This window comes from Sciurus vulgaris (assembly GCF_902686455.1).
Source record: "Sciurus vulgaris genome assembly, chromosome: 8".
Lineage (NCBI taxonomy): Eukaryota > Metazoa > Chordata > Mammalia > Rodentia > Sciuridae > Sciurus > Sciurus vulgaris.
Window position 1 is genome coordinate 13,086,609 of NC_136468.1, and position 26,522 is coordinate 13,113,130.

Sequence of the window (26,522 nt, forward strand, 5' to 3'; positions counted from 1 at the left end):
AGAAAATTCTCCTGGGTATTTTTGTCACAGTGCCAGGCATGGGACCCATACTTTGTTCCCTGATGGAAATTGGACAGGTATAAGCCCTGGAGGACATCAGAGTGCTACCTAGGGTAGCCCTAAACAGGGTGCAAGGCCTGGTTCTTAGAGGTGGGTAAAGGAAGTGGGAGACATAGGCTTCTTTGCCTCATTAGTAGTGACAGCTCTCACTACAATAGAAGCCGGAATAAAAGGTCCACTGCTTTCATTGATTGCAAAGTGGAAAGCTCTCTTATGTATTTTCTTCTTCGTTGATCTATTTTCAAGTAGATATGTTTTTCTGTTTTATTCACCCCTTTCACCTATCAATAATTTACCCTTTCAGTCATCTGCAGACCTTAATCCCAAATGGTCCTATGGTATCATAGTATCTGATGGAACTTTTCCTAGTTTTGCTTCTCTGGACATTGTGTCCCAAGGCACGCACAGCTTTTTTTCCTTCCAGGTAAGAGCAGCATAGACCTGTTAGGCAGGTATGAGGTCATTCATCTATTTCAACAGCAGGGGACAGTCTTTCCTTACTTTTTAGAGCTCAGTACTTGCAATCTGGGCTTGGCCACTTGAGGGGGCGAGAAGAATGTGCAGAGCACTAGTAGGGACTTAAGGGTTATGCAAACTAGTATTCCTGCACGATAGTCCCAGAAGAAAAAGGGAGAGAGATGAGGCTCAGGAGTGGGGAGGGGGAACTAGCCAAGGATTAACCTCCCGCAGATCCTTTCCTGATAACAATGGGCCCTGGGGGGAAGGAGCGGAAACTGAATATTGGGCCCTAAACCTTGACCTTCCCCCATGGCAAATTAGACCTACCCTATAAAACCAAAATCCCCTCTGTAACTGATGGCCATTTTTGCATCCAGAATATGAGCCCCAATAGTGCCTGAGTCCACGAATGAGTGCAGGCTTCTCTGAATCCGTTGAGGTCTGCGTCCCCTCTTTTTGTGCTTACAGGGACAGGAGAGGGAAGCAGGATTTCTGCTTCTCAAGTTGTAAGCTGTGAGGCAAGGGGGAGAGGCCCCGACACATACAAATAACATTTTACCCGTCCATAATTCCTGAGAAGTTCAAACATGTCCGTAGGCTTGTTTCAACCTCTTTCCCAATTTTCTCAATTGAGGAGCTGAAACCTGAAGAAGCTAAAATAAGCTGCCCAGTGATGAGGCAGAGATGACAGCCCTACTCCAGACTTGAGTTCCCTGCTGAGGAGCCTCCAGCCAGGGAAGCCCGCTCCCTGCTGCCTAATCTGACTGGGCACCCGCTGGCCCCACTTATGACTAGGAGACCTTGAAAAAGTTGCCACACTGCTATAAACTTCAGTCTCTTTATCAAAATGGAAATGACAACAACAATATTAATACCCACCCCACAGGATTGTTGTGGGCACTAAATGAGATAATATATCCAAGAATTTACTGTGGTGCCTGAATACAGTCAATAAAAACATGAGCTACTATTCTTTTCATAGAAAATACTGGCCTAGGAATTTCTCTACCACAGTGGATCTCAAACTTTCATGTGATCGGAATGACCCAGAAGACTTGATAAAATGCAAGTTCTTGGGCTCCAATCCAGAACTTCTGACTCAGTGGGTCTGGAGTGGGGTGGCCCCAGCATTTGCACTTCTCCCAAGGTCCCTGGTGACTCTGGTGCTGTGTTCTTTGAGAACAGTTCTGAAAGGTTCTTTCTTTTCCCTTTACTCTTTCTCCACCAATCACGAGGTACTTATTCTATTCTGGGCTTTGTTTGATCACTGGAGATACCTGCATGGGTAGGGTCAGATCTCTTGTCAAAGTTCAATGGCAGGATCAGTTGAGCCACTGTCTGGGTGCCATGGGCAGGAGCATGGCAGAAGTGGGCACAGGACAGAAGGAGGATGCCTGACTCAGCCGTGAGGCCACTGGGTCCAGTACCAGGATGGAAAGAGGAGGAAGGATCAGGTGAGACTTTTCTGAAGAAGTTGGAGAGTGTGAGGAGGTACATCCCTGCTGATGGAGTCCAGAGATAGAGACTAGAGGTGCATGGCTCGTTGGAAGGGCCACCGGGACTTCTGAGCATTGGAGGAGAGCTGCAGAGGCAGGGCAGAACCAGGAACCTTGCATTCCCATCACAGGAGTCTTATTCTGAACACTGTGGGAAGCCACACAATGAGCAGGAGCTCTGGGACCAGCAAACTGCACGAAAGGGAGCAATGGGGGAGCCCCTCAGGGGGTACAGAGAGGCAGGGAAGGGGCTGGAGGGACACAGAAGACCAGCTCTGATGGTCTCATCACTTCAGACAGGAGCTGCAGCAGGAGAGAATGGGAGGTGGCATAGTGTGCCCGGGTCTGCCATCTGCGGGGTGTTGGGCCTGGGCAAGTTAATAACCTTTTCTGAGCCTCTGCTTTCCATCTGCACCAATGGAATAAAAACCACTCCAGAAGGGAGAGAACCAAGTGTGAAAAGCTCTCTAAAGCCCTCAGAACAGTGTATACATATGTGGATGACCTCTCAGCGTGACTGGTGGAGACCGAGGAGCTCTGCCCTCCCTCTGGACACAGGGGCAGGTGGTTGGGAATTGGCTGATGGGGTCTTCTGTAAGCTGGACACCTGCAGGTGTGAGGGAGTGCGGCACTGAGTCAGCAAGAACATGGGCGAGGCGATTGGAAGCCAAGGTGAACAGGGCTGAGGTTTGCTCTGGGTATAAAGAAGTTCCTGGTGAGTCAAAGAAGGCAGTGGTCTTACCAACCAACCAACTGTGCCCGTGTCAGCACAATCAAGATCCAACCAAGCACCAAGGCCAATGAAGCTCTTTTAACACACCTCTGGGAAATGCATTTTTCTTGAGAAAACAGATCATCCTGCCCGCTGTGTCTTTTTTATTATTATTTCATGTCTTCATATGTTTTTAATCTAGTATTCCCTGGAGTCTATTTTGGGAACTAGGATCCTGCTCATCTCTCAGGGGAGAGCTCTGTCTGACCTTAGACCTCAGATCGGAGGGTGCTTCTGAGACCACAGGTTCTGGAGGAACAGACTCAGACACAGGCAGTGAGGATGGAGCCACTTTATTAGTATGGTGACTTCAGGGGATCGGGGTGGGGGACTTCAATTGGCAGCGATGGTCTGCTGGATCCAGTCCACATAGTTGCACACCCTGGTGTAGACTCCAGGATTGTCTTTTAGGGCACAGCCGTAGCCCCAGGAGACAATTCCCTGGAGTTGACCATTGCAGACCACAGGGCCACCGGAGTCACCCTGGGGAGGAGGGAAGTGTAGAGAAATAAAGAGGAAGTGTAGAGAAATATAGCTACGCTTACTCTGAACCTTAAAGACCCAGCCAGCTGTGTGGCTCCATATCTTTCTCAAGGGGACCCATTCTCTGTTCTTTCTAAGGAGCCAGCATGCAGCCCCAATGAGTCTCCCCCACCTCTCCATGGGTCACTGTGTGGGGCCCCAGCCTCACCACCCTGCGTATTAAGATTCTGCTCCCAGGTGGGGCCTGGGTGCTGGCAGAGGTCTTGATATGTGGCGGGCTCAAATCACCTGGCAGGAATCCTTGCCTCCCTCCAGGAAGCCCGCGCAGACCATGTTGTTGGTGATCTGTCCCGGGTAGGCAGCTTCACACTGAGCCTGGCTCAGCAGAGGGGCTTGCAGGCATTGCAGCAGATCTGGGTAGTTGGCTAGGAGAGGCAGAAAATGATCAAGGAAAGAAGCAATGTGAGTCCGGCCAGGTTGGGGAACAATAACCCAGTGCTGAACACCATGGGCAGCCACCGGAGGGAATCCCACAAATGCAAGATCAGAAAGGAACAATGGCTTTCAGTTTCCATCACTGCGGATTCCCTTCTTAGAAGTAATACTGGCATATTCTCTACCTGCGTTCTTTTGATTCCAGGATCAACCCCTTGGAACTTTGCATCTCTTAGTACCCACTAAAGAGTCCTGGGTGTAGTGGGTACTTGTGGGGTATTTGCAGGATGGAAGCCAAGGGTATCACGCTCAGGGACATGTTTGGGTGTGGCAAGTGTGGGGATGGAAGTAGGAGGTGAAGGGGTCCCACTCACAACCAGAGCTCAGGGTGTTGCCCCAGCCAGAGATGAGGCACTGGGTGCCTGCAGGTGCACAGGATGTGGGCAGGGACACAGTGGCCACCCGGGTGTTGATGGTCGCAGGAGAGGCGAGCTTGATAAGCATGATGTCATTGTTCAGGGTCCAGCTGTTGTAGTTGGGGTGGCGAATGACCTTGGCTGAGTTGATGAATTGCTCATTCCCCTCAATGACTTCGATGTTGTGCTCTCCCAGTCTCACCTGGATGCGGCTGTTGGGAAGAGGCCTGGTGAGGGCTTTCTCACCATAGCCCAGAACAACCCAGGGATCTCAAGCTTCCTGCTCATGGGTGACTCTGGAGGCTTGGCCTGGGGTGTGTGGTGATGTCACAGGAGCAGCAGAGGGGTGGTGAATGAGTCCTGGAGTGAGACCTGGGCTCCTTCTGCTTCCAAGGTGGTGGTGTGGAAGGGAATGAGGTGAAGGGCTGTGATTGGGGACCATCTTCAACCTGCTGTCCCACAGCCCCCTCATGCATCCAGAGCTATAGACTCAAAAGAGGGACCTGAAGTTCCTCCATTCTCTGCACCTTTGTGAACTACATGCAGGGACCATTGCTCTCCCTCTCCCTCTGGCAAGCACCATTCTGCAGGAACTAATCAGCGTGTGGCTCTGGGACCCACAGCAGCAGCATCACCTGGGAACCTGTCAGAAATACTCAGTGCCCATCCCAGACCACTGAACCAGAACCTGGGGGATGGGCCTGGTGATCTGGGTTTTCACGAGCCCTCCAGGAGATTCCAATGCACACTCAGGTTTGAGAAAACATGGTGGAGACATTAGTTCTCAGTTCCAGGAACAGAAGTGAGAAGCATTTAAAACTCACCAGTATTCACAACCCTCTTCCTGAAAAGGCCAAGTTGACTGCTCTGCTATAGGACCCAGGCATTAAAGTTTTATTTATTTATTTTTAACTGGTTTTTAGGTGGTTTTAATATGTAGTCAAGTGGCAGAAAGTGCTCGTGCAAGGTCCTTGCTGCCTTCCTCAGTGGTCCTTACCACCCCAAAATATCCCTCCCTGCTGTTAAGACACTAGCCTATCAGTGTTATGGAGGTCTTTGGGGGTAAGAGGCCTCCTATCCTGGGCCCTCTTCACACTCGGCTCCTGCAAGTTTGCAGCTCCCAGTGGCTGCTCTTCTCCTTCACCTTTCCCACCCATGTTACAACCTCAGCACTTCCCTGGACTGACCAGGCCTTCCAAGAGGGCTGAGGCTGTGGACCTGCAGCCAGCCAGGTCCCACCACTTACGACTTGTAGCAGTGAGCGGCAGACACCACCCACTGGTCATTGATGAGGGAGCCTCCACAGAAGTGGTAGCCTGAATTCAGGGACACCTGGTAGGGGACGGAATTCTCCTGACAGGTGTAGCCCCCGACGATCTTGTCATCGTCATCAGTGGGGAGAGCGACTAGAGTGGAGATAGGAAGGGAGAAGCCACTTTAGAAGGATGTGGAGGGCAGAGCCTGTAGCCCTGTGACTGCCTCCTGCAAATTAGGATTTCCTAATGGGCATAGTGATTATGGACAAGCAGGGAGCTGCCATCCCAGAAGGCATCACAGGTTATAGTTGACCCAAGTGCCTGCATCTGCAGGACAGATACCCTGCAGGAGCTCACATTTCTTTTGCGGGCACTGGGGTGAGGACACAGAAATGGACTCAGTGGGATACAATCAGAATTGCATTGTCTCACCCACTGAGAGCTTCTCTGTCATTGTCCTCACTTGTCCACCTCCCATGGCCATTTGAGCCCTGGGTTATCAGGATGGGTTGGCCCAGCTAGCTGAGTAGCTCTGGTCATACCCAGCTTCTCCCATAGCTCAGAACTGTACAGTGAGGTGAGATTAGAGAGCAACCTTGGGTCCCATAAGCAGAACAAAGGGAGGCACTATTATTGACCAATAGGACATTGATTCTTAACTTTGGATGCATATCTGAGAATCTTAAATCACCTAGGAAACATAGAAGTTCAATACAGAGGCCAGAGCACAAACACATGAAGTCAGAATTTCTAAGAGTAATGCATTTGAGCAGCTATCCCAGAGCTGCCGGAACACACCATAGGACGGCTGGTTCATCTCATGGACCATCTCCATCTGGCCTCCCTTGCCAGCCTCCCTGACATGGAGGGAGAGTGGTGGTGGGAGTAGAATTAGGGAAGTCATGAGAGAGGTGAGTCTTACAGACAAGGAAGGGGTAAGGAGAGGTGCAGACAGGGGAGAGAACATCAAAGTGTAGGTAAAATAGGATAGTCCACCATGATGGAGGGCAGATGTCTTCCAGGAGAGAGGTGGGCAGGGCCTGAGGCAGAGCGAGACATGGAACTCACCGGTGGCTCCCACGAGGGCCAGGATCAGGAGTGCATTCATGGTGGCAGAAGGGTATGTCATCAGGCGGTGGAGAGGTACCTTTATACCTCCCCAGTGAGGGAGAAGAGGGCACTGGAGTTGAATGGTGACCGACGTCCCTACACAAACACACCTGCAACTTTCCCCTTCCCTGTCTCCTATCGGCTTGGCTATTTTTGGCCACCCTGTGAATAGGTGACCTGTAGGTGATAAGAAACTTGTACCTTCTGAGAGCAGAGAAGGAGAGCAGCCAATTCCTGGAAGGATACTGGGATGGGGAAGTTGGGAAAGCCAAGCCCCACCTGCACAGCTGGGCTTTCTTAGGCTGAGGAGCTAAGAATTAGGAGGTGCAGAGTGACCTGGGTTCCTGGAAATCCTCTGACCTTGTGGGGGTTTACTTAACTTATTTGGAGAAAGGTCTGGCCTTGGTAGAAAGCTTGGCTCTTCAGGATCCTGGAGCCCCCATGAGAGGAAAGAAGTCTTGTGTGAGGCTTAAGCATGAAGATGCTTTTCTAAAATTGAATCCACTTGGGCTCGGAAGGTCTAGCGCAAGGCCTTTGGGAACCAGGATCATACCATCAAGCAGTGATGACAGAGGTCCTTAGGAGGCTGGCTTTCAGCTGGCTCTTCTTTCCAGCATATCTTTGGGTGGGAAGTGTTTCAAAGGAGGGGCGAATGTATTAGGGGGATGGAAGACCAATTCCACGACTTTCCTCTCCCTCAGAGCCAGGGCCTTTGACTGCTCACACTGTGGTGGGTTCTTTAAGGAGCCTCAAAGTTGTCCTGCCAATCTGCACTAACGATGAGTAAAAGTGCCCACCTACTAGGAAAAGACTGTTGGAGCTGCAGTGGTATGCCCAGGTGAGAAAGGGTTTGGGGAAAGGTGGATCTGAGTTCTGATCAGAGAATTAGCAGTGGGTAGAGAGGTTAGCTCATTGTAAAGATGCTAGGCACTGGATTCAGTAACAAAGACATGGAGGGGGGTGTGTTTCTGGAATTACCATTCTACGTGCAGCGAGACTGTTATGCTAGGTTCAGTTCAGAATGTACCTTCCTAGAGAGGATCCAAATTTGAGACCCACCATGGCCACCAGGACCCGGCCCCTCAATTTATTAAGGCACAACTTAGCCAGGAGTGTAGAGGGAGATGATGTGTGTGCTTGTGTCTAACATGAGCCAGTTGGAGGGGCAGTGCTTCTCTCAGCTCAGGGTTGGTGGGGGACAGGACTGAGCAGAGTTCATGTTGGACTCTTCTAAAAAGTAGAAAAGGCGTGAATGTTTTGGAGATGATGAACAAAGGGAGGAAAACTCAGCTCCGCATCTGGTGCTTGAATCAGAGGAGAGAAGCAGGATGGAGCATGGAGAAAATGGAAACTGAATGGAAGGAAATGCCAGTGTGGGGTTCATAGGGCACCTTTGGGACCCATCCCTGCCTGGCTGGGTGGGCCTCTCCACACTAGTCCAACTGCTCAGAACTCTCTCCTCCACTCTGCACCCTGGATACCTCATGGACTCACACCTAAGTGAAAATACTGACTTATTTGTTCAGTACCTGACAGCTTTTCAAGAACTCCTGCACCAACAACAGTGGGACATTATTTCTTCTTTGTGTTGAACTTCACAGTTTAACTTACAAAAGTTTTAATCATGAGGTATGCAGAATGAAGTTATTTCTATTAACAGAGGTGGAGACAGAGACTCAGAAGGATTCTGTCTTGCCTGAGAATACATCTAATAAAGGCAGAGTTGCCTCTAGGTTACAAAAAGACATGGAAAGGGTTGTGAAGTGTGGGATTTGCTGCAGGTGGCATCTTAATGTTTTATTGGGGCTTAAGCCAGAGATCCGCAGAGGAGAAATTATATGCCAGGTTCCCTTCTAGCACTTGTCTTCTGGCACAAATAGACGGTTTAATTAATATTTCACCAGGCACCTTGTCTCAGGGCCTTACCGTGATGTGACCTCCAACCCCTTGGACCCATTTCCAATGCAAGGACAGAGTTTTCTGGGCTCACAAGCAGCTCAAGTCTGAGGAAGCCAGATTGTGCAGCCTGGATCACAGGTGATTTTTCTGTGGTGTCACCTAGCATGCTGCTGTTTTGTCTCCTGGCCACAGGGGCTTCACAGGACTACTACTTTAGATGATATGGTAGACTTTTCTTCTAGCATCTGTAGATATCAGTTTGCCCTGGATAGGTGGCCCACAGGGAAGCCATCCTTGGCAGAAGATAGGAAATTGATTTGGGAAAAGGGCTTTTTGGAGTGGTTCTGTGGCACTGACTCTGTCGAAAGCAGGACTTCCAAGGACGTGAAGATTTTTATTTAAACCTTAAGATTAGCTTTCTCCTGATATATTGTGCTCCTACTTATAGCCTGAGATTAGCTTTCCTCAAGGTAGTGGGAAATGCTTCAGAGGTGGAGAAGGCAGTCACAGTCAGAGTAGAGACTATATTATCTCATACTCTAAGTTCAGATCAGTAGACTGGGTTCAGAATCCAACTGCTTAAACTCAATTTGGATGTCTACGCAGTTCTTGGTACTGTTCAGCGTACCTATGAGTTCCTTTGTCTACTCCAAGACATTCTCCTGGCTTGCATTTGGTGCTTCCCCTTATCAAACCACTGTCCTTCAGTTAAGAGAGCAGTGAAGACTTTCTGTGTGCTCATTATTGTCCAAGTCTTTTATGGACTTTTTCGTTTTATCATTACGACCACCTATGGGTCCCCCATTTTGCAGATAATCAAATGAGCTTCCTAAAGGCAAAGTAATTTGCTCAAGTTCCCGCAGCCAGTATGCTGAAAAGATGAGATTTAAACACTGTAGCCCCAACCCAGGCCTGCACGCTCCACCCTAGAACATTGTATTTCCCTTCCTCTTATCTCATCCTCCATGCAGCCTCACCAAGGTGGTAGGGAACAGATACTGCTTTCTCCTCTTTTCAGATGAAGAATTTAAAACTTGAAGGTTAAGTCACTTCTCCAGAGTTGTTTGGGAAGGGAATGATACCAGAATCTCACCCTCTTTAAACCAGGTTTAGTTCCCAATGTGTCACTACATAGTGGAGCTTTCTGACTTCCCAGTAGTCTGAAAGGTAGACTGTTTTCTTTTTATAACACATTTTTATCCAAATCTTTTTATAATATCTTTCTATCCAGATCCACCTGCGTCAGGTTTTTCTCCTCACCTGGCCCACTACTGCTTGGTCCCTAATATCCTCTATCACTCTAGAACCGGATGGTTAAATTCTACACTGTCTTCTCCCTAAACTCTAAGTGCCTTTCCTCACCTCCATTACTTATCCCCAAGCTATATACCTCTCCCACAGCACCATTTATCTTTATTCAACGAGAAATTGTGCTTTTGAATATTTCTTCTGAATATTTCTTTTGAATATTTCTTCTGAAATATTCAAAATATTTGAAAATACTTCAAAATATTAAAAATATTCAAAATAACTGAATCTGGCTTGTGAAGGGGGTGCTCTGTGTGATCCAGAAAAATCTGAAGAGTGAGACAGAGGCATACAGGCACAGACTGGTGGTGGCTAATCAGAAAATTAATAGCCCCCTCCTCCTCCTGCCCTGTTTCTTGCTCAACTTAGAGTCATGAAAATATGTAAACTTAATACCCAGAAACTTCCATTTTTGTATTTTATTTATTCTTTAAGTCTTATTCTCCATGAAGAGTAAGTGGGAAAGTCTCTAGCAATGGAAGCTTTAAGGTTGTTCAAGTCAATTCCTGTAGTATAACAGTAAGTGTTTCTGTTCACACTGTAACCACTCTTTGTCCACTCCCTTGGGCCTCTTGGAGATGCTCAGGTGATCCCAGTTTATCAGAGAATAAGCAGAAGAGAGGCTGTGTATTGTCCTGGAGAAATAACCATGTGGGCTATTGTTATTGTAATACCTATGACTTACATGATGTGCGTATCTAGTTTGGTAAATCATATTAGGTCTGAATTGAACCCCACAAACCAAGTTTGGTGACAGATCAGCTGGATGTATCCACTCATTTGGTTCAGAAAAGTCTAGACTGTGTCAACCATTTGGAAAGCAGCTAAGTAGTAAACCCATATCCTCTAGGTCAACTTGGCCAAAAGGTTCTTCAAAAGGATTCCAAGGCTTAGAACCAAGTGCTGTGTCTACACAGGCACCAGAACAGTTCTGGTCCGAAGCCCTCCCACCTCAGGATCACTGTGCTGGAGCAGGTTCTTGGCTGGGCATCCGTAGAACTGATGACATCTGTTCCAGCTCCCAGGCTTGGGGAAGGCAGCAGAGGGGGTTTGGCACACATGGTTCTGTGCCTTTCTCTTCAAATATAAAAATTTGTTCAAATATAAAGTTGGAGGTTTCTGTTTCCTCTTTCTTATCGGATTAGATTGCCTAAGCTCTAAGACTTTGCAGACTTTTCCTCCAAGGGAGGTACACCATTGCTTAACAAGGGTTCCTTTTTTTGAGTCATATTTATATATTTAATAAATATTACTGAATTTCTGTGGTATTGCAGAAGTGCTAAACTCTAAGGTAATAGCTGTCAAGAAGATGGAAACATACCTTGCTTTCATAGCATTTTTGTGTGCATCCATTCAAAAGTGAAGAGGTTGAGATGGAAGATAGAAAGTAACACACACACACACACATACACACTTTATTTCATAAAATAGTGATTTGATATTGAAACAGGGTAAAGTGGTAATGTGATATGAAGGTTGGGTGGTCAGGAATGCTCTCTTTGAGGAGATGATATTTGAGCTAAGACCTGAATAAGAAAGAACCATGCAAAGATGAGACCAGAAGGGTCCTTCTGAGTTTATAACAAAGATAAATCAACACACATGACCTATTGCTTTTTTAAGTTAGATAACCCTATCATTTACCATATGGTTATTGACCTTGCTATTGTTTTTGATTGAGTAAAAATTGATAACATGAAGGATGGTCATCTATACATGGATATAGTTTTATAAAAGTTAATATCAATAATCATATTTTGATATTAAATGATATTTATGGGATTTTATTGTGTTGAGAATCAATTCTGAAACAGTATGCATTATATGATTTAATGTTATTAAAGCTGAGTGGTTTTTTACTATTCCTTATTTTAATAATCTGTATACATTATGGTAACACAAGCATTTTAGGTAACTAAAGTAGCACAATGAAACAATTCTAATATTAAATAAAACATTTTAATAGGGTAATACCTAATCTCAAGTAAGGAATTCCCAACAATAAAATGTCAAGTATAACAGTGAACAACACATTTAGGTACTAACTACATTGTTGTCTCTAGAAGGTTTGATGTTATGTGCTTTATGTGGACAATTTCATCTCATTCTTATAACAAACCCTTATTTTAAAAATCTTATTATCTTCATTTTATTTATGAGAAACTAAGATGTAGAGAAACAGTACAACTTGTTCAGGGTCACTCCTAATCATAAAGCAGAACGAAGTTGTAAACTCAGGCATGTCATTTGACAGAGTTTAAGTTCCTAAATGCATCATTTTATGCCTTCTAAGAAGGTGACTTTGCTGTAACACAGGAAGCTGCTCCACAATTCAAACCTTACCTGCAGGGCACTCTTACTTCTTGGGGATGTGGTGTAGGAGGTTAAGCTGCCACTAGACCCAGTAGATAAATTGGGTATGGTATGGCTCCCTGTGATCTAGAGAATCAGCATGTGTGGAAGCTGAAGACCCACTGGACCAGGTCTAGGGAAGACCAGTACAGGCCCTGCAGGTAGGATACAGGAAGGCTGTGATGTAGGAAGAGCTACACGCTCGGCAAAGGACAAACTAGAAAAATAACCCAGAAGCAAGGCATATTAATAAACAATGCTATTTATTGTTCTTGGCTTTGGGCAAATGATTAAAAACTTTTTCTTCTGACTAATCATTGTTACTGAGTAGTTAGCTCATTCGGGTTTTAGACAGACGTTTTTATTGTGAAGATACGTACTACAAATCATAAAATAACATAGCATTGAGCTTATAGTACCCCAATTGTCTGACAGAGGCAAATATACTTCCCAGAAAACCCACTGTTAGTTCAGGCTTTGAGGAATTCTCAGAGAAGAATTCGTAACATCAAAACACATATTGCACATGGAAATAAGTCACTCTGAGGGAGAGTCAGAGGACACTCCAAACCAAAAAAAAAAAAAAACAGATAAAAAAAGGCATCAGATGTTGGCATTATCAGATCAAAGTTCCAAACAAATGTTTGATATTCTTAAAGAAATAAAATAATCTAGAAATGCACAAGAAGCAAATAATGGTTTAAATGATCATTTGTATTCATAGGAGACTCAAGGATATTTCCTAGAAATTAAAATTAATTTAAATAAAGTCAGTTTAAAGGCTAAGTGGCTTATTGGAGCAGAAGTGTGAATTAAGAAACCGAACAATAGTGCTGAAGAAATTACCCAGAATGCAGCAGGAAGAAGCCAAAAGGAGGAAAAGTAGGACTGAAATGGTAAAGCTACTAGAGGATGATGAGAAAGAAAGTCGGACATAGGAGAGAGCTACTCTGCAGGTCATTCCCCTTCTATAAGCGTGAAAGGCCAGGTTGATGGGGTGGTGTTCTGTCCCTGAGGAGTTTGTCTTCACCACTACCTTTCAGAATCCTATGTGTGTTAGACTTTAACGTTCATTCCAGAACAATGTGCAAACCCATCCAGAAAACAGGCCCTGTTCCAGGTGTTTTCCACCTGGAAATGGGTAATTTCCACATCCATAAAATTGGATGTGGATTAAGGGTAAGTGGGGAAAGACTAGGGTGAGTGCCCTTGAAATTAAATTGCTGCTTCTGGCATTTTCTATTTAATAATGGAATGATTTGTGCATGTCTAACTTCATAGTTAGTTTTGCAGATTAAATAACTCCCAGATTTGAATGCTATGATGAGGCATTCAGTAAAGAGCCAGAATCACCTTTCAAGGAAAGGACAGATATTGGCAGGCAGAAGAAGATATGACTTTACACTAGAATTCTGCATCTGCCTCGAGAACAGTTCTTCGGTTGGCCTTGGACCAACCCAGCCCCCACCTCCTGCCTTGTCACTTGTAGTTCTCAAGAATATCTGTAGGATGTGCTAAAAATTCAACCAACTAGGATAAGAAGGAAGTGGTCAAAGCAGCCTGGGCTCCATTTGACTACTCCTGGAAATGAATGTTCCTCAATGTTAGCCCAACATGTTGGGTCAATTTTGGGGTATAAAACCCAGACCGGGCTGCTTTCTGGGATTCTTCAGCTGTGGTGCAAGTGAAATACATGCATAGGAGATATCATCTACCCTGGGCAACATTCCTGAACCATTGCTGCCTGTCTGTATGTAATAAACCCTCTTTATGTCACTTATAATATGTGAGTATTCTGTCTCACAGGATGCAGTTAACTTCAATCCAAATGCAGAACTGTGTAACTAGGGCAGAGAGTGAACTTGCTTCACACTGCTGTGTGAGTCCCTTATTGAGAATAAGAGATAGGGACTTCCATAGAGCTTCCCTATCAGTCATAGGGCTCTTCAAGAACTACTGGATCAGCTTGGTCTATGCTGAAGCACCAGAAAGCTGTTCTGCTATTGAATCTCTCTTGCACTGGCCTCAAATTTATAGATAACACTACAGACAGACCAGAGGAGCACAATCAAATGCAGTATGTCCCAAGTCTGATTTAATGTACAAAGAAGACCAAACCTTGCACTTCCTTTAAAGAAGATATTCCATCAAGCTGCAGACCTCTGGAGTACTGTGGCAGGTCCTTAAACTTTTGCAGATTGTACATTGATCTGGCACACATATGTCATATTGAGCCCTCTATGGTGTTTTCTGGTCACATTCACTGTGAACAGTCAGCATGTCATCAGTGCTGTAGACCAGCCTGGTATCAAGATGACCAAGGTCCTTCCCAAGCCTATGTCGATAGAGAACAGGCTATCTTAAAGCCTTGAGATAAAATGATAGAAAATAGGCTAAGCATTTCCTTAAGATAGAACAATTAAAAGGTATTTCTGATCCTGTCATTCTGAGCAAACTGTTACCTGATTGTTCTTACTGAGTATTTATAAGCACCCTCTGGATGGAGTTTTGCCCTCAGCCTCCCAGGAGCTTCTCTTCCTTTCTGATGGAATCATCTGGCTGGTCCAACAGAGTCTCTGTCCACCCCCAGTCTACCATTCTTGTCCATGCCTGCCCACAAACACACAAGCAGCAGTCTCTGCCCAGGAGTGGTGGTTTCCCCTGCTCCATCCTTGCAGGGTCTTCAGGATCATTTGTGGGAAGCTGCGTAGGAGGAAGCTGAGGTTCTTGCTCAGATCTTTGATCTATGCCCAGCACTGTGTCTCCAGCACTGCAGAGATATAAGCTGCTGTCTTCGGGGCTCACGTTGTTGACAGTCAGAGTTGAGAATGTTAGGTTTGGGCGGCTGATGGGAAACTTGTCTTTGGCAAATCCACTCTCATATGTAGCCTCAGAGCCTTGGTTTGCAGTGGCAATCAGCATCAAGCTCTGTCCTGGGAGCTGGCGATACCAGAACATGAGGGCCAGTTGGCTATCCACTTGACACTGGATGGTCACAGAGGTCCCATGTTGGCAGATATCCCTGCTTGGCTTTTGATAGAGGAGAGCACTGAACACAAAGCCTAGTTCCAGAAAGACAGAGACCCGTGAAGGCTGACAAGCTTAGGATCAGACACATCCCCAGACAGGAAATTCTCTGCTTCATTTACTCCAATATCACTTTAGCTCCCAAAGGACCCCCAGCATTGTCTCCGTTTTGTCTTTCCCAATTGTTACCCTGTCAGGATCCTTTAATCTATTATCTCCTCTCCCCTCATCCCCTGACTAGTAGCTTCAGACCCTCTGGAGAGAAAATATTCCACACCTCTTCACAGCATTAACATGGGACTAAGATCTTACCTCGTCCCATGAGAAGGAGCAGGACAGCCCACATCTTTAAGCATTGACCTTTGCCCTGAGAAAAGGCACTAAATGTCTAAGGAAATTATCTTTCTTTCTGAGAGTGTAGTTGCTTTCCCACCTGGTCTGTTCCTCTTCTCTAGAAGGAGGTTGTTCCTCCGGAATATGGAAAAATCAGTCTGCCCCCTAGTGGCAGTGTGTGGCTCTCACTTGGGATGGGTGTTTATTCACAAGGCATCCCAGCATGCACCTGCCACAGCCCTCCATCTATCCATGTTCTCCTCCATTATTATTGAGCAGCAGGTTTGTGCCACTCTTTGGGCGCACAAGCAAAAAAATGATGCAATACTGACTTCAAAGAACTAAAGGTAAAAGTTGAGAATATGAAGGAATCTTATAGCAACATTTCAACCGTTCACTGACTTCACTACCGCTGTCTCAAATGAAATTCATTATTCTTTTTCTAACATACAGACACTAATAAACTGACTTTTTAAAAATAAACTCTACTCTCCCAATGAATGCCATTTACACACTTCTTTACCTTTAGGATCAAGAATTCAATAAACCTCTTTTCCCCTCACCTTCATTTATCAATTCACATATTAAATGCATTATACGTCTGTATTCATCCCCTTATTTCCTCTCTCATTTCTGTTATCACAGTAATAATGATTTTGTTTCTCTGTGCTTAATCCCTGGGTATTTGTAATAAGATTCTTTGTATTCTAATTCAGCTCAATATGGGTTATGTAAAAGTCCTGTAAATTTGACCATAATGCCATGATCCTTTGGCATTATCCAGCCAGTTTCCCATATCATGTAACCACTTAACGTAGTTTAGTTTTGCATAAAAACAGTATTAGTTTTTTTTTTTTTTTTTTTTTTGAGCACTTACTCTGCTTTGCATGTATTACTTCAGTCTATTTACAGGCTATGCTATTTAGACTACCATTGTCAATCATCTATTTTTATAAATTAGGAAATCTTACAGGTGAGAACTAGAGATCTTAACTTACCCAGGTTCACATAATCCAAGAATTAGTTAATGAAACAAAGACTCTGATCCATGCCCAGGCTTAACATCAATACTATGGAGGAATGCCTTATTTTTTGCAGTTTTTTGTGCCTTAGTGACTGGTGCATAACTAAGAATGACAGGCCTAGCTACTTTTATGTTGTTACCTTGGATATTGTCAAAGGTATCTCTGAATTCTGTTTAATTCTCTCAGCCTCAGCATGGCTGGCTGGGTTGTTATTCTTGTGTGCCACTTCAGGCCTCAACCAGAAATTTGGACAGGGTTTGTAAGCAGAACATTGGCTTGTCCCTTTGTGGCCTTCTTCTTTCTTGGACGTCCTCCCTGACTCCACAGCTGGGTTCTTCATGGCTTTCTATTTGGCTGGGACCTATTTTCCAGCAAAAAGCTATGCAAACAGAAAGCTTTCCTTTCACCCAAGTGTGATCTTCCTTGTAGCTTCTGCCTGCTTATGGTTGCTTTGCTGTGCCCAGTTTAAACTAGGCTTTCAAAATTTGTGTGCAGAGTTTATAGTTGTTATTTGCTGGGAGATGTGGCTTACAGGAGTCCCAGGGCCATTAGTGACAATCCACAATGGCCTCATTCTTTTTAATGCTACTTAATGTTCAGAAGATTCTTGCTTTCTGGTTCCTCTGTGTATGTAAAGCTCCTGAAAAATCTAGGTGCACTGAATGGAATCACCTTCTCCATTATGGATCTGGGTATTTGATAATCCGTGCAAACTGATGGTAGATGAATTACGGAAACAGGGTGGTCGGGTGGATCCACAGTCTATATTTTGGTCGTATTTGAAAATGTACTTCTAGAGTCCCCTGTTTCTGTCTGGACTGGTTGCTAATTAGTTCTACTGTCCAGCTCTTCTGTTATTCTGAATTAAATTTTCTGTTTCCTAAATCCCATGAATTCTTCTCATTTTGTTTTTCTCTCTGTTTGTTTTGGGCACACTATTCAGTAATTTCCTAAGAAAGAATAATAGAAGTAGAAGTTTTGGATTCTAACATAAATGAAATTGTGTTTTTTTTTTTTATAGTTTACTGATATCTTGAGTTCCTAGAGAAATACATATTGAAATCACTTTCCATCAGAATTTTATAGATATTTCTGGCATCATTATTTTGTAGAATTCAGTGTTTCTGAGAAAGCTAATGTCATTCAACTTTCTAATTTTCTTATAGCTTTTTTATGTATAACTTTATTTTATAACAGTTTTCTTTGTCCTAGGTAGCGTTAGGATCATTTAATACCCAGTGTTTTAAAATTTATGAGGATATGCCTTAGTTTTAGTTGAAAATTCATTTAAAAAAAAAAACCTGTTGACCTTTTCAGCTGGAGGCTCATGTTTTCCATTTCTGGGAAGTAAGTTTCGTGGGATTATTTCTTTGACAGCTTTGAAGCTTCTCTGTCCGTATTTCCTTTTTCAGGAACTCCTCTTGAGCAGCTATTGGATTACCTGTGCTGATCCCACAAGCCACCTCATTCCCTTTCTCCTTTTCTGTCATCTTTTTGTTCTATTTTCTGGGATGCTGCATCTACTTTTCTTTTGACACTTATTTTAAACAATTTGTTTTGCCTTTCTTAAAGTTTATGTGTGTCCTCCCTGAAATATATTTCTTTTGTGCCATTTTAAGAATGAAATATTTCTTTTATCCAAGGATGGAAATAAGCATTTATATGACTACTATTTGGAATTTCCCTTTTGTTCCTTACATCCGCTTGCTTCGGTTTCCTTTGTTCTCATTATTTCTTTTTTGTTTTTCTCTTCCTTTTGTCTCCCTCTCTGTCTCTTGCCTTCTTTTTTTTAAATGTTAGAAATGCCACTAGTTGCCGTGGTGCATGCCAGTAATCCTAGTGACTTAGGGGACTGAGGCAGGAGGACTGCCAGTTCAAAACCAAACTCAGCAATTTAGTGGAACACTGTCTCAAAATAAAAAAATAAAAAGGGCTGGGGATGTATATCAGTGGAAGAGCACCTGGGTTCAATTCCCACAAACACACACAAGATACTGACCATCTCTGATTGCCTGTTCATTTTAAGAGTGGGCAGTAAATCCTGGCTGGAAGTCTGGTAACATGGTGCACTTGCTTACTAGATGTCACTTGGAGAGAGACCAGGCTGGGAACCAGCCATTTTATAAGTGACACTCAGATGTTAGTGTGGGTAACTCCTTCCCAGGGATGCGCAGTTTCTTCAAATAAGAATATTTCATTGTTCTCTGTGGGGCTGCTGCCTGGTTGTGCTCTGCCGGGGCAGTGGAGAGGTGTTGGGAGACCCTCTTTGATGTCTGGCCTTTCTCCACATCCTCCATCAGGACTCTTCCGTCAAGGATGTTTACAAGGCCATCAGGCCTGGAAGGTGAGCCTATGTCTCCCTTTGGGTTAGAGAAAAGGTTTGTTTCTTGTCCAGGATAATAAGGATCATGACTCCCTCTGGGACAAAGGTCTATCAGGCTTGGAACGTGCCTCTTCTAAGGACTGAATTCTCTGAGCTTTTGGGTCCTCAGTAGGGACTCAAGCCCACCATGAGAGCAACACCCCGCTGCTCGCACATATCACTGTGTGGGGCTTGGGCAGAGGGCAGCAAGGGGCTTAGACAAATATGAAGCTCACTCGAGGGCTGAGAGCAACAAAGGACTTTGTCCCCAAAGTCCCTGTCTTCTCCTAGCACCCATGGAATGGTGGCAGACTGACTTCTTAGCTTGTGAATCTGGTAAGGTCTTAAGCTATTAACAGTTCTTGAAAAGAACTGGGTAATTGATGGGTCGAGAATATACATGAATTCCATTTTGCTTTCTTAGAATATGCTTTTCATTTCCCATCATTGAGGGGCACACCTGACAGTTCCATTTTATGCATGTGAAGTGGGAGTCAAGGGATTTCTGTTCAATCCTTAAAATGATTCATTTATAACACTACCGCAGGCCTTGGATCTCATTCACACACTCTCTGGTAAGTAAAATGGAACAGGGTATAATCAAAATTTGAAGAAGGTCAAATATAGCTTCAATGTTCAGATATGGACATGCAATCAATCTGGATCTGGAAACTGTAAGCTGGTAAATTCTTCTCATGCCACTTCCACACTCATTCATAAAATATATTCACAACTGAATGTTAAAAGGTGCAGACTGGTGAACATTTGCAAAGAAGAGTGACAATAATTAGGAAGTAACATGAATGCATTAAGGGAAAGACCTTCTGAAAATCTGCTCTCTTCTTATTAGAGGAGAATGCTTTGTCTGAGAGTCAAGTGTGACTCTGGCCTTGGGTACTCTGTCCCTCAGGCTATGTGTGGCTATGAGCAAGGCATTTAAATCTAGGGTCTTTCTCTTCTTTTTTTTTTTTTTACATTGATTATTTTTATTAACCATGTTTAACTTTTAAAGAAAATTTAGACATTGTAATGCACTACAATACTCTAAAATAGCAGTTGCTGTTTAACCAGAATTGTACAAACCCCCAATTTTTTTAAAATTTATTTTTATTGTAAACAAATGGGATACATGTTGTTTCAGTTTGTACATGTAGTAACAGCATACCATTTGCATATTCATATATTTACATAGAGTAATGAAGTTTGATTCATTCTGTTATTTTTTTCCTTTCCCCCACCCCTCCCACTTCTCTTTTCCCTCTATACAGTCCCTCCTTGCTCTATTCTTGCCCCCCTCCCATGCTCCCCTCCCATGCCCCCATTAAGTGTCATCATCGGCTTATCAGTGAGATCATTCCTCTTTTAGATTTTTGAGATTGGCTTATCTCACTTAACATGATATTCTCCAATTTCATCCATTTGCCTGCAAATGCCATAATTTTATTATTCTTTACAGCTGAGTAATATTCCATTGTATATATATACCACTGTTTCTTTATCCATTCATCAATTGAAGGGCATCTAGGTTGGTTCCACAATCTGGCTATTGTGAATTGAGCAGCTATGAACATTGATGTGGCTGTGTCTCTGTAGTATGTTGATTTTAAGTCTTTTGGGTATAGGCTGATGAGTGGGATAGCTGGGTCAAATGGTAGGTCCGTTCCAAGTTTTCTAAGGAATCTCCACACTGCTTTCCAGAGTGGCTGCACTAATTTGCAGCCTCACCAGCAATGTATGAGTGTACCTTTTTCCCCACATCCTCTCCAACACCTATTGTTGCTTGTATTCTTGATAATCGCCATTCTAATTGGGGTGAGATGAAATCTTAGTGTAGTTTTGATTTGCATTTCTCTTATTACTAAAGATGTTGAACATTTTTTCATATATCTGTTGATTGCTTGTATATCTTCTTCTGTGAAGTGTCTGTTCATATCCTTAGCCCATTTGTTGATTGGGTTATTTGTATTCTTGGTGTAGAGTTTTTTGAGTTCTTCATATATTCTGGAAATTAGTGCTCTATCTGAGGTATGAGTGGCAAAGATATTCTCCCACTCTGTAGGCTCTCTCTTCACATTGCTGATAGTTTCCTTTGCTGAGAGAAAGCTATTTAGTTTGAATCTATCCCAGTTATTGATTCTTGCTTTTATTCTTGGGCTACAGGAGTCCTGTTAAGGAAGTCTGATCCTAAGCCAACAAGGTGAAGATTTGGACCTACTTTTTCTTCTATAAGATGCAGGGTCTGATTTCAAGGTCCTTGATCCATTTTGAGTTGAGTTTTGTGCAGGGTGAGAGATAGGGGTTTAGTTTCATTCTGTTGCATATGATTTCCAGTTTTCCCAGCACCATTTGTTGAAGAGGCTATCTTTTCTCCATTGCATATTTTTGGCACTTTTGCCTAGTATTAGAAAATTGTATTTATTTGGGTTTGTGACCGTGTCCTCTATTCTGTACCATTGATCTACTTGTCTATTTTGGTGCCAATACTACTTGTCTATTTTGGTTGTTTTCCTCATTTCCCTTTCAGCTGTTTCGTCGCTTGTGTATAAAAATGCTGTAGATTTATGTGTGTTGATTTTATAGCCTGCTATTTTGCTGAATTCATTGATGAGGTCTAGAAGTTTTCTGGAGGAGGTTTTTGGATCCTCTAAATATAGAATCCTGTCATCCGCAAATAGTGACAGCTTAAGTTCCTCTTTTCCTATTCGTATCCCATTCATTTCTTTAGTCTGCCTAATTGCTCTGGCTAGAGTTTCGAGGACAATGTTGAAGAGAAGTGGTGAAAGAGGACATCCCTGTCTTGTTCCCGTTTTTAAAGGGAATGGTTTCAGTTTTTCTCCATTAAGAATGATGTTGGCCATGGGCTTAGCATAAATAACCTTTACAATGTTCAGGCATGTTCCTACTATCCCTGTTTTTTCTAGTGTTTTGAGCATGAAGAGGTGTTGTATTTTGTCAAATGCTTTTTCTGCGTCAATTGAAATAACCATATGATTCTTATCCTTAAGTCTAGTGACATGATGGATTACGTTTATTGATTTACGAATGTTGAACCATCCTTGCATTCCAGGAATGAACCCCACTTGATCGTGGTGCACAATTTTCTTAATATGTTTTTGGATACGGTTTGCCAATATTTTGTTAAGGATCTTTGCATCTATATTCATCAAGGATATTGGTCTAAAATTTTCTTTCCTTGACGTGTCTTTTCCTGCTTTGGGTATGAGGGTGATATTAGCCTCATAGAATGAGTTCAGTAGGGTACCCTCTTTTTCTATTTCCTGGAATACTTTGAGAAGTATTGGAATGAGTTCTTCTTTGAAGGTCTTGTAGAACTCGGCTGAGAATCTGTCTGGGCTTTTCTTGGATGGTAGATTTGTAATGGCTTCTTCTATTTCATTGCTTGATATTGATCTGTTTAAATCATGCATGTCCTCCTGGTTCAGTTTGGGAGGAGCATATGTCTCTAGAAATTTGTCAATGTCTTCAGTAGTTTCTATTTTGTTGGAATACCAATTTTCAAAGTAGTTTCTCTTTATGTTCTGTATCTCAGTGGTGTCTGTTGTGATACTTCCTTTTTCATCATGAATTTTAGTAATTTGATATTTCTCTCACCTTCCCTTTGTTAGTGTGGCTAAGGGTTTATCTATTTTGTTTACTTTCTCAAAGAACCAACTTTTTGTTTTGTCAATTTTTTGAATAGTTTCTTTTGTTTCAATTTCATTGATTTCAGCTCCGATTTTAATTATTTCCTGTCTTCTACTACTTTTGCTGTTATTTTGTTCTTCTTTTTCTAGGGCTTTCAGCTGTAATGTTAGGTCATTTAATTGTTGACTTTTCATTCTTTTCTGGAATGCGCTCCATGCAATGAATTTTCCTCTTAGTACCACTTTCATAGTGTCCCAGAGATTTTGATATGTTGTATCATTGTTCTCATTGACATCTAAGAATTTTTTAATCTCCTCCCTGATGTTTTTTGTTATCCATGTTTCATCAATAGCATATTATTTAGTCTCCAAGTGTTGGAGTAATATCCTTTTTTTATTCTGTCATTGATTTCTACTCTCAGTCCATTATGATCTGATAGAACACAAGGCAATATCTCTATTTTTTTGCATTTCCTAAGGGCTGCTTCGTGGCATAACACATGGTCTATTTTTGAGAAGGTTCCATGTGCTGCTGAGAAGAAAGTGTATCTGCTCGTTGATGGATAGAATATTCTATATATGTCTATTAAGTCTAGGTTATTGATTGTGTTATTGAGTTCTATGGTTTCTTTGGTTGGATTTTGTTTGGAAGATCTATCTAGTGGTGACAGTGGTGCGTTAAAGTTGCCCAGAATTATTGTGTTGTGGTCTATGTGATTCTTGAAATTGAGAAGGATTTGTTTGATGTACAGTGATGCACCATTGTTTGGGGCATAAATATTTACTATCATTATGTCTTCCTGATTTATGGTTCCCTTAAGCAGTATGAAATGTCCTTCTTTATCCCTTCTGACTAACTTTGGCTTGAAGTCCACTTTATCTGATATAAGGATGGAAACCCCCGCTTTTTTACTGAGTCCATATGCGTGGTAGGTTTTTTCCCATCCTTTCACCTTTAGTCTGTGGATGTCTTTTTCTATGAGATGAGTCTCTTGCAGGCAGCATATTGTTGGGTCTTTCTTTTTAATCCATTCTGCCAGTCTATGTCTTATGATTGAGGAGTTTAGGCCATTAATGTTCAGGGTTATTATTGAGAAATGATTTGTATTCCCAAGTCATTTGGCTTATTTTTGGTTTTTAATTTGGCTTGGTTTCTCCTTTGAGTGTTTTTTCTCTAAGGTAGTTCCTCCCTTTGCTGACCTCCATTGTTGTTTTTCATTTCCTCCTCATGGAATATTTTGTTGAGAACATTCTGTAGTGTAGGCTTTCCATTTGTAAATTCTTTTAACTTTTTTTTTTATCATGGAAGGATTTTATTTCATCTTCAAATGTGAAGGTTGGTTTTGCTGGGTATAGGATTCTTGTTTAGCAACCATGTTCTTTCAGAGCTTGAAATATGTTGTTCCAGGCCCTTCTAGCTTTTAGAGTCTGGGTTGAGAATTCGGCTGCTATCGGTATTGGTCTCCCGCTATATGTAATCTGATGCTTTTCTCTCGTAGCCTTCAAAATCCTATCCTTATTTTGAATGTTAGGCATTTTCATTATAATGTGACTTGGTGTGGATCTGTTGTGATTCTGTGCATTTGGTGTTCTGTAAGCCCCTTGTATTTGATTTTCCATTTCATTCTTCAGGTTTGGGAAATTTTCTGATATTATTTCATTGAATAGGTTGTTCATTCCTTTTGTTTGTATCTCTGTGCCTTCCTCAATCCTAATAACTCTTAAATTTGGTCTTTTCATGATGTCCCATAGTTCTTGGAGATTCTCTTCATGATTTCTTACCATCTTCTCTGTTTGGGTGACTTTATTTTCAAGATTAAATATTTTGTCTTCATTGTCTGAGGTTCTGTCTTCCAAATGGTCTAGTCTGTTAGTGATGCTTTCCATTGGGTTTTTTATTTGGTTTATTGTCTCCTTCATTTCAAGGATTTCTGTTTGGTTTATTTTGAGAATCTCTATCTCTTTGTTGAAATGATCTTTTGCTTCCTTCAGGTGCTCTTTCAGCTTATTGGTATTATCATTCATTGCCTGCATTCACTCTATTATCTCATGCTTTGCTTCATGAATCATCTTAATCATGTATAATATGAAGTCCTTTTCTGACATTTCTTCTAACATACTGTCACTGGATTCTATTACTATAGAATCTAGATTTGTTTGGATCATTTTCTTCCCTTGTTTTTTCATGTTGTTCATGTATCTTCCCCTCTCCAGTGCAGATCTGGGGTATTGCAGATTTCCCCCTGTAGGTTTATAGTGGCCCTATAGGTTTCCAAAACCCTTTCTTTAAGGGGAGATCTATATTAGCAGTGCCCAAATCAGACACTATGCAATCCTAGACCAAATAGCCCCTATGGGGACAATAACAAAATTGTCATAGTAAACAAAATGAGTTCAAATGTTATCTTTGGTAAAACAAACAGGTCTGCAGTTTTTAATGGAGGACAAAGAGGATGCAGAGACATTTAGAATGTGGCTGTTAATGGGATAAGAAAAGAATATACAGAAGTTCTAGAAAATAGAAAGGGTGAAAGTGTAATCAAAAGAAATCAGATGTTAGCATGCAAAAAAGGGAGAAAGAGACTCTGAGGGAACAGGTAAACAAAAGGAAAAGAAAGCAAGAAAAGTAAAGAAATAAAAACTTAAATTTTTTTAAAAAGGAGAAAAAAGAAAATCTACTGTATAACAGTCTTTTCTTTTCTTTCCTTTTCTTTCTGTATTAGGAATTGAACCCATGGACACCTTACCACTAAGACATACCTCCAGTTCTTTTTATTTTTTGAGACAGGATTTGCTAAGTTGTTGAGGATGACCTTGAACTTGTGATCCTACTGCCTCAACCTCCTAAGTTGCTGCGTTTACAGACATGTGCCACCAAAACTGGCTTAGTGTCTTTATTTTTCATTAGGAGAAAATGTTGCTTGCATGTCAAGTTGTTGTATTTTAAAAGAAACTACCTGACATATTCCAGTGACCTCTAGAGAAAAAAGAATGTTTCCTCTATTCCTATGCTCATTTCTGTAGGAAGAGGTGGTACCCTCTGCTTCATATGTCTCAGAAACATGAAAGAATTTATTTTACTAGATTTGCTTAAAATTATATAATTAAAAACCCATTTTCTTAGAGATTTGAATCGGAAATATTTTCTTTTATGGAAAATTTCAGTCTCGATGCATCTATATTGAAATAATGGTTTACATTTTCTGAATACTGCCCTGTGCCTTTTGGTAAATATTAGTGACGTTTTATGTGCCTTTAACAGCTGATTCTATGAACTCCTCTTAGGACTTTTTTTCCAATTTATTCCTAAACTCAGACCTTCGAACCCAACATACCATCCTTTTAACCTCACTAGGTTTCTTCTGTTATTTATGTTGATGTATGACGTTCCATCTCTGCACATTTTCCATTCAACTCACCTGTCTTTCCTCTCTTCTCAGGCTGCAAGGTGAGGGTGTGTGGAGAAGTGACTGACCACAGGCTGGGGGGAGGACCTGGGTCTGGGGCATTGCCCTTTCTACCAGGGACGCAAGGGAGGTGATGAGGACTATGGGCCCTTGAAACAGACATACAGTCCTTGTACCTGGCCCTCTTTCTTGCGATTGATTATCTGAGTCTGGGCAATGCTTGCTGTGGGAAATAGGGAATTTGCAGGTAAATGTCAGATTCTCAGGCACACAGAAGATCCACCCACTGCATATACATTTTGTAGACCTGTCTCTGTGGTTTAATGATACATCATGATGATGTATTTCCTCTGTTCTGTGTGTTGACTTCAGCCAGGAATCCTGTGAATGTTATGTTAGGGAAAGAATCTTTCCCTTCATTCCACTGGGATTGCTCACAGAACATGGCAGGTATTTCTTCCTCTCAATAGTTCTTCTTTGAAATTCTCCGAAATCAATTCTTGTCTGATCTCTCATATAAACTCAATCCTGGACATTGTAATACATCTTGATTTACTTTTTTCTCTTTCTTCTTTTACTTAAAAATGTAACACTGAATCCAAATGTGTTTTCATATGTCAATTTTGTCTCATTGATAGCTTTCCAAAGTTCTTATAATTCAGGATTTCTAATATCCTT

At 42.4% G+C, this 26,522-nt stretch overlaps 1 protein-coding gene and 1 gene segment (V, D, J or C); both read right to left on the reverse strand.

Annotated features, from left to right (window-relative positions):
* Positions 1–26,522, reverse strand: part of LOC306668780 (T cell receptor beta constant 1-like) — a 102,246-nt gene that overhangs the window by 8,324 nt on the left and 67,400 nt on the right.
* Positions 3,121–6,485, reverse strand: LOC306668546 (trypsin-4; the record flags this gene model as incomplete). The annotated part of the gene is made up of 5 exons (XM_079152039.1): positions 3,121–3,270; positions 3,559–3,695; positions 4,080–4,333; positions 5,368–5,527; positions 6,446–6,485. The coding sequence occupies 5 exons, from the start codon at positions 6,483–6,485 to the stop codon at positions 3,121–3,123; spliced, it is 741 nt and encodes a 246-aa protein (XP_079008165.1).